General features: G+C 36.0%; 1 protein-coding gene across 1 annotated transcript in view; it reads left to right on the top strand.

Moving 5' to 3' along the window:
* Positions 1 to 7,232, top strand: part of METTL25 (methyltransferase like 25) — a 182,104-nt gene extending 174,872 nt beyond the window's left edge. Inside the window, exons 10-12 of the mRNA XM_006871821.1 lie at positions 3,759 to 3,833; positions 4,393 to 4,464; positions 7,140 to 7,232. Of these exons, the coding sequence (XP_006871883.1) occupies positions 3,759 to 3,833; positions 4,393 to 4,464; positions 7,140 to 7,232 (240 nt within the window). The remainder of the gene's footprint in view (positions 1 to 3,758; positions 3,834 to 4,392; positions 4,465 to 7,139) is intronic.
* The last annotated feature ends 7,030 nt before the right edge of the window (positions 7,233 to 14,262 follow it).

The raw sequence follows: 14,262 nt of genomic DNA, 5'->3' as shown, positions 1-14,262 counted from the left end.
GACAGTGAATAAGGAAGACCATAGAAGAATTGATGCTTTTGAGTTATGGTGTTGGAGGAGAATATTGAAAGTGCCATGGGCTACCAAAAGAACAAACAGATCTGTGTTGCAAGCAGTGTAGCCAGAGTGCTCCTTGGAGGCCAGGATGGCCAAACTTTGTCTCTCATACTTCGGACATGTTGTCAGGAGGGCTAGTCACTAGAGATGGATATCATGTTTAGTAAAGTGGAGAGTAAGAGAAAAAGAGGAAGACCCCCAGCTAGTTGAATTGGCAATATGTCATCATCAATGGGCTCCAGTGTGGCAACAATTGTGAGGCTGGCCCAGGACCGGGCAGTATTTCGTTCTGTTGTATTTAGGGTCCTATGAGTCGATGGCACTTAACAACAAGTGTCCTCCATGCTATGGAATGTTTTGGAGATTATTATTATTATTCAGTGTTGCATAACGTGTGTACCACAGTCTGGTCCACACTCCTCTGATGGTGGCAATCTAGGTTATCGCCATCTTTTTGCTATTGTGAATAATGCTGCAGTGAACATGGGTATGCATGTATCTGTTCGTGTCTCAGCAGAGAGATTGCTAGGTCATATGGTATTTCTATGTCCAACCTTTTAAGATAGGGCCATACTGTTTTCTACAGAAGTAGTACCATTTTGAATCCCCACCAACAGTATAGGAGGAACCTAGACTTTCCACACCCTCTCCAACATTTGTTGTTTTTTTTTTAACTTTGCTATTAAATGGTACTACTTTATTATTTTTATCACTGTGTATGGATGGACTACAAGAAATACACAATTAGTATAAATCTAATATAAATAGCTTTTTCACTAAAACAAATATCCTTGTAGTCATGTGTAAGTGAATGAGTATTGACATTATTATCCTAGTTCTTTCATTTCTGGATTTGTTTTAATATTTTAATAATTCAGAATGACATCCCTTCCAACTAGCGCTAAGTAATGAAGTATTCTTACATATCTCGCTTTCCCATTTAATGCCAAGAACCCAGACTTGAGCATTATTTTCACAAATAAAGAAGGTACTCTAGTGGCACAACATCTGTTGTTGTTATGTGCCGTGGAGTCGGTTCCGACTCATAGTGACCCTGTACAGGGTTTCCGAGGCTGTAAATCTTTATGGGAGCAGAACGCCTCATCTTTCTTCCATGGAACAGCTGGTAGTTTCAAACTGCTGACCTTGTGGCTCGCAGCCCGATTCGTAACCACTACGCTACCAGAGCTCCTTTATGGCTTGGGTTAGGCGTACCTTAGTCCTCAAGCTGATATCTTTGCTCTGCAATACTTTCAAAAGATCTTGTGCGGCAGATTTGACTAATGTAATACATCGTTTGAGTTCTTGACTGCTGCTTCCTTGAGTGTTGGTAGTTTATCCAAGAAAAATGAAGTCCTTGACAGATTCAATCTTTTTTCCATTGATAAGAATGTTGTTTATTGGTCCAGTGGTGAGGATTTTTGTTTTCTTTACATTGAGATGCAATCCATACCAAAGGCTGCACTCTTTGATCTTCAGTAAATATTTTAAGTCTTCCTCACTTTCAGCAAGCAAGGTTGTATCATCTGCATATCGCAGGTTGTTAATGAGTCTTCCTCCAATCCTGATGTCACGTTTTTCTTTATAGAACCCAGCTTCTTGGATTATTTGCTCTGCATACAGGTTGAATAAGTATAGTGAAAGAATACAACCCTGTCACACACCTTTCTTAATTTTAAACCAGTCAGTGTTCCCATGTTCTGTTTGAACAACTGCCTCTTGGTCCATGAACAGATTCCTCATAAGCACAACTAAGTGTTCAGGAATACTCATACTCATACTTTGCAGTATTGTCCACATACACAATCAAAAGCCTTTGCATAGTTAGTAAAACACAGGTAAACATCTTTCTGATATTCTGTGCTTTCAGCCAAGATCCATCAGACATCAGCAATGATATCCCTCATTCCATGGTCTCTTCTGAATCCTGCTTGAACCTCTGGAAGTTCTCTGTCAATGTATGCTTATAGGGATAAAGAAACATAGGGCAAACTCTATGTAACAGTGGAGGCAGATATCAGAGTGATGCAGTTGCAAACTAAGGAATACTGGAGATTGCCAGCATCTGATGGATAGGAGAAAAGCACTAAATAAACTTTCTTTCATAGCTTCCAGAATAAACGAACATTGAAAAATTGTGAGAGAGTAAATTTTGGTTACTTTAAACTATCCACTTGTGGTGGTATTATGCAAATTGATGTTAAGGTTAAGTAAAATAATCCTTTCATTTTATGATTTCCTCTGTGTTTAATCTGAAGGTTGGGCTTCAGCTCTTCAGTGAGCATTATCACTGAAACAAGCATAGTTGAATGTTGAACTTTTTCCTGATTGTGTTCCAATATTGAGAAATCCAGAAAGTGTGAGCCTTGGTTTTCCAGCTGATGGTTGACCATTGAACTTTTTCTTGATTAGCAATTAAGGATGTTTCTATTCCATACCCTGCTGTTTGCTCTCAGGCTCCTAGTGATGGATCTATGTCTTGTGACGAGTAGTGATTTTTAAAAGAAACTTACCTTCCTTCGAGTATTGGCCCAGCTTTGTTTGCACGTGTCCACATTCACACCTGCACAGCAGTGATCTTAAATTGAAAATGTTGATAAGACAGTGCAGCCAACAGAAGTTTTAATATAATGGTAATACAGATAATTTTTAACTCTCGTGCATTATATAACTTCTATAAATTTATAAATAAGTACAAATGGCTTATCAAGCATGACCTTCTATTGGCAAGAGTAGAAAAATATGTGAGCTAAAAAGAAGCCTGCTGAATATCAAGTTACTCATACTATGGCATCATAAGGAAAAACAGAAAATGCTCCTTGGTAGATTTGTTAAGTGAATATCAGAAGAGATTAACTTAGATATGAATATATGTATTATTATGTTGATATTACTTTTTAATTTTTATCTAGGATATATGCTATTCAATATATCCTTTTAATTGTACATTTAATTTTGTACAAAACATGATTATCAAGTTCCTACTATTTAAGCATTATAAAAAGTAAAAATAAATATTTCATAACTATTGTTAAATGCCATTGAGTTGGTTCCAACTCCTAGCAACCTGTATAGGGTTTCCAAGGAGTGACTAGTGGGTTTGAACTGTAGACTTTATGGTTGGAAGTCCAGTGTTTATCTTACAGCCCGACACTAAGACCCCATTTCATAACTATTTGTAAAAATTAAACACTATTAATAGAATATGGAACTCTGGGTGTGCTAACCACAAGATCAATAGATCAAACCCACCAGATGCTCATTGGAATCCCTATAAAGGATAGCTATGAGTTATGACTAACTCAACAACGCTTAACCACAACAACAATAGAAGTTACTAATGATGTTATTGACATGCTGAATAATATATCTATTTTAAGTGAAGTAATTTAGAGTTATATAACTTGCTTCATAAATATCCATACAGCTCCATCCAGACACCTCAGGTTGTTTTAAATTGTTATGTTTATTCTACTTTAGAAATTTCTTTTAATTAGGGATAAATAAATTATTATTTTTAACTATTATTCAAAAAGATGTGGCAATCTGCTTCTGTAAAGATTTACAGCCTTGGGAACCCTATGAGTAGTTTGTGCTGTACTCTGTAAGATTGTTATGAATTGGAATCGACTGGACAGCAACAGTTTGGGTTTGAGTGTTGTTAAATGTATTGTTGTTGTTGTTGTTGTTTTATCTTAAAGCTACCAGAAAAAATTATAATGGACTACTACGAGAAGTATAAGCCTAGGATGAATGAGCTGGAAGCTTTTAATATGGTAAGCCTCAGAGTTAAGCATATTAAATTGGATATGTTGCTGGACCTGAATAGGGCCCTATTACATTTTATTATTAGCCAATCTGTGTTGTTATTCCCTGACTATAGAAAAACTGTTTTATAGCATTTCCTATTTTAGAACTATACTAGGTGTTAGTCATGTAATAAAGTGAACACATGGTATTCTGCTTTTAAAGTGTATTATAAGTTCACAGAAAGGAATTTAAATTCCTTCAACACATTGTTCTTGCGATTATTTCACAAGCATTCCTGTTAGTGAATTTCATTCTTAGTACATTTTTTAAAAAAGTTTTTTGTCCACATATGTATGATTGATTGCTTGTTGGATTACTCCTCAAAGTCATTAAAAGGACATTCTTTTTTTATTACTTTTTTTTTTTTTCTTTAACTTTTATGTCTGCATTTTTCTGTTTTTGAAGGTGTACAATGGGTATTAGAGATTTAGGCTAAAATAAACTATCCTAGATATAAATTTCTCAAACATAAGATAGTAATTTTTCTTTCAAGTGAGTACCATCCAATTCTATTCTTTCTTTTAGTTGAAAGTGGTTCTGGCTCCCTGCATAGAGACATTGATTCTTCTAGACCGACTTTGCTACCTAAAAGAACAGGTAAATGTGTTATTTTTAAATGTATATAAGAAATAATCTCTATAAAATCCTGTAATGGATCCACTAATCTCTAAAATAAGTTCATTTCACATTAAGCTATTAATGTAATATTTCTCATTATATTTTCAAAGTCTAAATAGTCATTCCATCTCTTTTTGAAAATCTAAACAAATGCACAACAGATGTTTTCAGCAAAGCTGCTATAATAAAGTTTATGTTTCTTTAATTATTTGGCAGTTACTATTCAGTAGGCAGTGAACACAAAACACCACATATGAGATATTGTATAATTGTAATTAATAAAGGCCAAACATAAATGTTATCATATATACATATAATTTTATAAGAATATGCCTTTTAATTTACTTTTGAATTTTTGGAAACTTGTGCTTTGCAGTAGAGAAACTTCTTTCTGAATAATAAGATTGCTTCTGAGTTTTCACAATAAATGTTAATTGTTTTATAATTTTTTAATGATAAAAATGTTGAGTTTTTTGGTTACCCTTAGGATTTTTTTGCAACTTTGAATTGCAATCAAAATAGAGTTTTGTGAGCTGTATAAATTAAATCCATCTGTGAGTACTGCCTTACACTTTTGCTATAAACTCTTCATTCTAACAAGTTTACTTTATTATATGGGGAGCTATACTTTCTTCTTCCAAATAAACTACTTGGAACAAATGGACTATAGTAAATGTCTACTCTTGTTCTAATTGTATTTTTATGGAAAAGACTATTTTAAATTAATTTTTGAAGTAAATTAAGATGTACTTCTCTCAACTGCCAACTAACTCCACATAGCTTGAGACCTTTGGTTCCCAAATTGGTAAGACAGGTTGAGGCCTCCTCTAATAGGTATTCATTTCTGTTTACAAAACAGTTTCCTTGACCCAAGTACAATAGGTAGATAGTGTGCATGGACATTGTCGTTTTTTTAAGTTCTGTTGGGTCAGTTCATAAAAACCCTGTGTAGGATTTCTGAGCAGCTGCTGATGAGCTTGAACTGCTGACCTTGTAGCTCCAACAAACCTTGCAGCCCAATGCCTATCCTAGTTCACCACACCACGACTTCTCACAGACTTTAATAGATTAGTTATGCAATGATAGGAATGATATCAATGTTATTTTTTGGTTAATTTTATTATAAAATGAGTACATGTTTTTGGTAGAAGATTTAAAGAGAACAGAAGAATATAAAAGAAGAAAAGTATTTTATTTACCCCAAAAATAAATAAATAATAGTAAATAAATAATTAATAAATGTAACTAATCTCACCCTGTAACATTAACTACTGTTAATTTTAGGCTACATTTGTCACATTTCTAATGCATGTGTATTTTGTGTTATATATGTGAACACTATTCATTCTAGTTAACACATAAATCAAATTGTAAATATAATTTTGTATCTAATTTGTTTCATTTGATAATATTTTTTTAATTTTGTCACCTCATTAAATAAATGATTATAAATATTATATAACTAATAAATGGAATCCTAGTATGGCTCTGTAGGATAAGCACTGGACTGCTACATGTAAGGTCAGAGGTTCAAACCCATCAGCAGCTCCTCAGAAACCTTATTTAGGAATGCTATGGATTGGAACCAACTGGACAGTACTTCACAGGAACCCCAATAATGAAATATAAAAGGAATGCTGATGACACTGTAGAATAAACACTGGACTGCTAACTACAGTCAGCAATTCAAACCCACCAGCCACTCCATGGGAGAAAGATAAGGCTTTCTGTTCCCATAAAGATATATCGCCTTGGAAACCCTACACAGGTTCACTGGGTCAGAGTAGGCTCGATAGCACCTAAAAACAACAGCAGCAGTGAACTATGATTGCAAAAGTCAAAGGTATTTCTATAAATATAATGCCTTTGTTGAAAGACTTAATAAAAGAAAATCACCATTAGATTCATTAAATGTATCCAAAAGATGAATAGTTTCAACATCGTTGTTGTTAAATGCCATCAAGTCCATTCTGACTTATAACAACCCCTTTCTGAGGAGCAGCTGATGAATTTGAACTGCTGACCTTGTAGTTTGCAGTCCCATGCTTATCTCATAGTGCAATACCAGGAGTCCACTTTCATCATGATAGAGAAAAATGGCAGGGACCAATAACAATTGGGATTTAGTTAAATAAATGATTATATGGTGACAGTGAGTTTAATCATATAAGCAATTGGTCCTTGCCATTTTTCTTTATCACAGAAAGCTATTCACCTAGTAAATCAATCTGTATATATATCTTAATTATTTCTTCAGCATAAATTTTTTAAAAAACACATAAAGGTGAAATTGCTTCAACAAACAATATGACCTTTATCAACATTTTAAACGTAGATTTGCATAATAGTTATATTGGTTTATATACATGCTAGCAGAGTTTGAGAATGTCCATTTTACCAGCTGATAAATCATAAAAGAAACCTCTCCCAAGTTGTGTGATTAAGGGAAACATCAGGTTGAATTATATAAGAAATATTTGGGTCACTAAATCATACTGCTTAGTTTTTGTTTCAGTATTAATTCTAATTCAGAAAGAAGAGGGTCGTTTTTTATATTGTTATTTCCATGGTTTTATGTTACAGTTTATAGTTAAACTGTTTCTTCTCTCCGTCAACAAATTGCTGTATATCTAAATTCATTTATCAATTTGCAGGAAAACATTGTATGGTCTGCACTTGTGAAGTTGTTTGATCCTGTGAAATCTCCTAGATGTTACGCTGTTATTGCTCTTAAGAAGCAGCAATGATTCAAATTAAAGCAAGTTATTGCTAATATTGCTCCTCTAAACATTATGCTATATTATGTAAATATTTGTGTCATTGTATATTTTTTAACTTAAAATAAAACAAAAGAATGAATAACAGTATAACACCAATCCATTTTTTCATTGTGAAGCACACATTCATAAAATAAGAACTAATTAAAATACTGTAAAAGGGCTAACCTACTTTCCTGAATTATCACTTCAGTGTTGTTGTTATTGTTGTTCATTGTCATGAAGTCGATTCTGACTCATGGTGATCCATGAGTGGTCCCATCTGTACAGAGGAGAGCTGCACCCTGTAGAGTTCAGGCTGTGTTTGGAAGTAGTTCACCCAGGCCTTATTCCAAGGAGCCTCTTGGTATGTATGAATTGCCACCCTTTCAGTTAGTGTGCTGTGTCACCAGGGTTGTGGTGGTGGTGGTTATGTGCTATAGAATCGGTTCCAACTCAGAGTGACCCTGTATAATGTTTCTGAGACTGTAAATATTTATGGGAGCAAAAAGCCTCATCTTTCTCCCATGGAACCACAAGTAGTTTTGAACTGCTGACCTTGGGATAGGACATTATAGATACGAGTCTTGAGGGGCAGCGGTGGATCAGCAATGGAGCTCTTGCTGTTTTGCTCTTCCATGACAGAGACCCAAGGGTTCGGATGTTCTACAGTGCACCGCATGGTCAGCTACCACCTTGTACATTGCTATGATGCTAAACTGGCTCTCGACCTACAAAACTCAGCCCATGAAAACTCTCACAACACTTCAGGCTGCAACAGATCATGGAGATGGCTCAGGACCAGGCAGTGTTTCATTCCATTGTGAATGCAGTCAGGGCCAAGTAAACTACAGCTAACAGCAATGTGAACTTTGCTTCTTTTCAATATTTGAGACCCTTCATATTTCTATATATCACGTTTTGACTTTTATTGACTTAAAAACAAATGAAAACTATAGATGTAGGTCTAGTAAAAATTAGTTGATACTGTGGATAGTTTGCATTTTCCTCCACATTTTAGAAGGATTTCACCAGAAGAAGAAAATTCACATTTCTAAGGAAAAAATAACCAGGAACCAGGCAGGAGTGAAAACTGCCTATTGTATGGCCTTAAATAATTAGTTTATTTTGGAGAGAGATTTCGGTAACTCTAATCTTGTTGTTGTTAAGTGCCATCAAGTCAGATCTGACTCATAGAGACCCTATATAAGGTTTCCAAGAAGTGGCTAATGAGTTTGAACTGCTGACCTTGTGGTTCAAACTGACCTGCGGTTGAGTGTCTTATAGCACCACACCAGGACTCCAATGCTAATCTTAGGAGTGAATTAATTACTTATGTTGTTGTTGTTGTTGTTGTTGTTAAGTGCCTTCGAGTTGATTCTGACTCCTAGCAACCCTATATAGGGTTTCTGAGGAGCAGCTGGTGAGCTTGAACCACCAATCTTGCAGTTTAAATGGCTTTGCAGTCTGATGCATTAACCCACGCTATTTACTATTTATACTAAATAAAAGTGATTGTGTTGGCACTTAATAGAATTACCTTGATCTGTATTAAAAGCAAATCTGAATAAAGCAAGAGTAAGTGGGAGGAGGCCAACTCTCTGCCCAATGTAGTACAAATTCCTTTCACTAGCAGAACACTTAAAATTTCTGATGCACACATTGAGACTGAAAGTTGGGACAATGCTTCTTTGATGCTGGCGACACTGTATACAACTTTCCTAAGCAGAAAAATTTACTTTCTTAGATTTTAAAGTCTATTCACAGATATGAACAATAATTATATTAATACTAAGTTTGCAACCAAAATATATGTGAATGATCAGGTACTTTGTACTGCTAGTATAATAACTGAGAATATAAGATCTTTTTTTAACTTTTTATTCTGGAAAATTTCAAGCATATTCAGAAGTAAGAGAGTATAGTATGTTAAAACCCCATATACTCAACACAAATTTTAATAATTATGAACATTTTACCAATGTTGCTTTATCTATACACATATATGGGTGTGCATACACACATACTCAGAATCCTGGTGTGGTGCTGGGGGTTAATGCACTGGACTACAAAGTCGCTCCTTGTAAACCCTCTACAGGGTCACTATGTGTCCAAACCAACTTGACAGCACTTAACAACAATAAATTACACATACTCACTCATACCAACCACCTTTGAGTATTTTAAAGCAAAGCTCAGTATAACCAGTTAAGGAGTTTTTCTTTAATAATATCCATTTCTTGTCATTTGTTGTTGCTGTTGTTAAGTGCCATCAAGTTGGCTCCTACCCATAATAACTCTGTATAGGGTTTCCAGGGAGCAGCTGATGAGCTTAAACAGCCAACCTTGAAGTTCAAACCAACTTTGCAGTCCAGCGTATTAGTCCACAGCACCACACCAGGACACTAATTGACACACACATAAAAAAGTATTTTATATAAATTTGTTCAATTCAGAATCCAGGAAGCCATCCTCATTTGCATTTGGTTGTTATGTCTCTTACATTACTTTTAATATATAACAACTTTTACTCTTTTTATTTCATAGGTGTGGTTTTTTTTTAAGAAACCGCTAGAATTTTCCAATTCTGGGTTTATATGATTGTACTATCATAGTTGCTGTATACTGCATTTTCATTGGCTAATTTTTGGAAGTAGGTCACCAAGTTTTTTTCCTAGTCTGTCTCACTCGGGAATCTGCTGAAACGTGTCATCCATGGGTAGTCCCGCTGGTATTTGAGATACTGGTGGCATCACTTCTAGAATCAATAATATACAACCTACCACAAAATGACAAATTGACAGTGATATTGAATATGCTCTGGACTGCCAAAAAGAACAAATAAATGCTAGAAGAAATACTGTACAAACAGAATGTTCCGTAGAAGCAAGGATGGTGAGATTTCGACTTCCTTACTTTGAACACATTACCAGGAAAGATCTAGTACTGAGAAATACATATTTTAGAGTCCTAGTATGGCACTGTAGGATAAGCACTGGACTGCTAACTGCAAGACTGGCAATTCAAACCCACCACCCATTCCATGGAAACCCTATAAAGAGCAACTATGAGTTGAAGCCAACTCTACAACAACAATAACGTCATCATTTTGGTAAAGGACCAACCAAAATGGAAATCCTCAGTGAGAAAGATTAGCAAACTAGCTGAAACAATGGACTCCCAGTGATTAGGAAGATGGTGCAGAACTGAGTGATGCTTTCTTCTATTATCCGTAAGATAGCCGTGAGTCAGATCCAACTCAACAGCAACTGGTAATAGCCGTCATTGTGCCATTTCATAAGTCTGTGTGTCCCATTCAAATGAAGCCTTGGTGGCACAGTTGATAAGTATTTGGTTACTGATTGTGGTGCTAATGCACTCAGAAAAAAAAGATGTGGCGATCTGCTTCTGTAAAAATTTACAGCCTTGGAAGCCCTATCTCCTCTACACTACTGGATTCCTATGAGTCAGAATCAACTCAATGGCAATGAGTGGTTTTATTTTATTCCAAATATTTCCTGTAAACTAATAGATTAGAAATTTGATTCAGTTCAGCTTGTTGTTAGTTGTTTGGTTTTATCTTTTGGCAAAAATGCTTCATAGTATTACTTCCTGTTGCATCACAACAGGAGACACAAAATGTTTAGTTGTCCTTCATTTAATAATTGATCAGTGGCTTTAGATGTTGTGAGCCTAATTTATGCCGTATAAACTCCCTCATTAACCTTTCTCTTATTATGTTACCAGTCATTAACAGTGATTAAGAACAAGAAGAAAGAAAGAAAAACACTTTATACTATGGTTAATTTCTCATATGCATACTAATGACCTAAGAATCCTCCCCTGGTTTCAATTTAATTTTTGTATTTTATCTTACTAAATTATCTTTTTGTTTTTGGTATACTACTTTATTTCTTCAAATGGATTACTATGAGTAGCAGAAAATATTCCTAGCCTACTGTTTTCCTTTCATAATTTTACCTCTGTGTAAAATTTTGAATTCCTTCCCTGGTTCCAAATATTTATATAATGTTCATTTCTCGCTGCAAGTTTTTTTAAAAAAAGAGTGTAAAGCATTGTTTAGTGTAATGAATTACAACTGTTTCATCACCAAGGGAACTTAATAGAAACCTCTCTGTTTTAAAGTGTCAGAAATTGCATTATCAATTACTGTTTTCTACTTTTATTAATCAGAGACAATTGTGTGAGCCTAGCTTCTAATCAACATGAAACACCTGTGTTAGCAAACAGAGATGATAGCAGTTCAGCCAAAAGCAAACAAGAAAGAATAGTAGGACTGCACCCTTATGCATATGATTTCCCTTTACAATGTTTGGAAACTCTCATCTCAGAAAAATTACTGTATGAAAACTAGTTCACAGTTAAGCTGAAGAATGTGGTGCTTTGCTACAAGCACCAGTTCAGACATTTATGTTCTGGGTAGACTAAAACAGGACCTTTAACATCCCAGAGCCTCATCTGTAAAATGGGACTTCATTTAATAAACATTTATTTAATGCCCACCATATGCCAGAGTCCTGCTCTGGCACTTTAGGACAATACACTGGACTGCAGGATCAGCTTCAACCACAAGGTCAGCGGTTCCAACTCACTAGCTACTCCTTGGAAACCATATACAGGGTCGCTATGAGTTGAATTCGATGGCACTTACCAACAAGAATGCCCAGAGAATATGAGATGAACAAAATATGTCCCCATCCTCAAAGAACTCATAGTTCAATGAAGAAGTTAAACAAACTCCTACTAATTATAATACAACCTAAGTCTTATAATAAGGAGCTCTGGTATTGTAATGGTTATGAATTGGGCTGCTTATCTCATGGTCAGCAGTTCCAAACTATCAGCTGTTCTGCGGGAGAAAGATGAGGCTTTCTGCTCCCATAAAGATTTACAGCCTCAGAACTGACTCCACAGCACACAACAACAACAACAAAGTGTTATAATAGAGATATAGTGAGCATGTACAAAAGAACATCTAACTCAGATTTAGCTAGTAAGAAATGCTTCCAAAAAGACCCACTAACAGACTCCTTTACATGTGGACATTAGTCTAGGAAACCAGGAAAAGGATATTCTAGACATGTCTAAAACTATGGCATATTTTGGAACATGTAAATTATGAAGTTCCTAGGGTTTTAATGAAGGATGTATGGGTTGATCCAAGTTATTAATAATCAGAGCTAACATTTAATGGGGATTCTATTCTGGAGTCCTGCTGTGGCGCTGTAGCACAAGCACTAGTCTGCTTACCCCAAGGTTGGTAGTTCAAACCCAGTAACCATTGCTCAGAAATACTCTACAGGGTCACTGTGCATCAGAACCAACTCAATGGCACTAAACAACAACAAAATGTGACACTGTAGAATAAGCTCTGAACTGATGGCCACAAAGTTGGCAGTTCAAGCTCACTAACCACTCCTTGGAAATCCTATACAGGGTCACTCTGAGTTGGAACTGACTATGGCACATGACAACAGCATTTAATAAATACTATGTTCCAGTCCTGCTCTGGTAGCATAGTGGTTACAAATCGGGCTGCTAACCTCAAGGTCAGCAGTTCGAAACTACCAGCTGTTCCACAGGAGAAAGATGAGTCTTTCTGCTCCTGTAAAGTATTTGCAGCCTTGGAAACCCTGTGCAGGGTCACTGTGTGTCGAAACTGACTCCACGGTACTTAACAACAACAACAATGTTCCAGTCCTGGTATGACGCTGTAGGACAAGCGCTAGAGTTCGAATTCACCAGCCGCTCCTGAAAAACCCTATAAAGGGTTTTTTGCAGGTATACAACTTATTGACAGCAGTAACAATAATTGGCTGTACTAGCTTACCTGGAATCAATACAATTTCTTCATCACCTTTCCTCCCACCCCTGGTAACCACTGATGAACTTAGATCTCTATATATTTGCATGCAGAACAAAGAAAGAAGCAGCATCAAGAAAAAACACACATCATAATGACTGCAATGAATTCATTGTTGTTGTTGTTGTTAGGTGCCATCGAGTCAACACCAACTCATAGTGACCCTATGCACAGCTGAACAAAACAGTGTCTGATTCTGGGCCAACCTCACTACTGTTGCTGAACTTGAGTTCATTGATGCTGTCACCTGGCCAATCCATCTCATTGGGGGTCTCCTTCTTTTTTCTCCGACCCTCCATCTTACCAAGTATGATATCCTTCTCCAGCAACTGGTCCCTCCTGACCATATGTCCAAAGTATGAGAGACGAAGTTTGGCCATCTTGGCCTCTAAGAAAGAAGCACTCTGGCTGCACTTCTTCCAAAATAGATCTATTGGTTCTTTTGACATCCCATGGCACTTTTAGTATTCTCCTCCAACACCATAATTCAAAGTCATCAATTCTTCTACAATCTTCCTTATTCATTGTCCAGCCTTCACATCCCTATGAGGTTATTGAAAATGCCATGGCTTGGGTCAGGCACACCTTAGTCTTTAAGCTGACATCTTTGCTCTTCAACACTTTAAAAAGTTCCTGTGCAGCAGATTTGCCTAATGCAATACGTTGTCTGATCTCTTGACAGCTGCTTCTGTGAGTGTTGATAGTTGATTCAAGAAGAATAAATTCATACCTATCATTGATTAAACTGCACATCAGTAGATTAAGTGTACCAGTCAAGAGACAGAGAGTAGCAGAATACATAAGAAAACAATATCCTTTAATAGATCTGTAATAGACACACCTTATATACAAAGCAAAAATAGATTAAAAGTTAAAGTTTGGAAAAATATATATCAAGCTAATTGCAATAAAAAATGAGTAGGAATGGCAATATTCATCTCTGAAAAAAATAAACCTTGATAAGTTGGAGAACAAACAAGATGGCGGATCGGGTGAATATATAGCAGAGAGCTCCGCCAACAACAACACAGAATACCCGACCAAGCAGGCTCAGGGGATGGTCCCAGAACTCTGAACCACATATAAAGGAATACTTAGAAGGTTGGAAGGCTCACAGCTGGGGGAATTTGTGGCAGA

The sequence above is a fragment of the Chrysochloris asiatica genome, unplaced genomic scaffold, assembly GCF_000296735.1.
Source record: "Chrysochloris asiatica unplaced genomic scaffold, ChrAsi1.0 scaffold00175, whole genome shotgun sequence".
NCBI classification, from domain to species: domain Eukaryota; kingdom Metazoa; phylum Chordata; class Mammalia; order Afrosoricida; family Chrysochloridae; genus Chrysochloris; species Chrysochloris asiatica.
The sequence above is the reverse complement of the archived record's forward strand: the minus strand, read 5'-3'. Positions and strand labels throughout refer to the sequence as shown.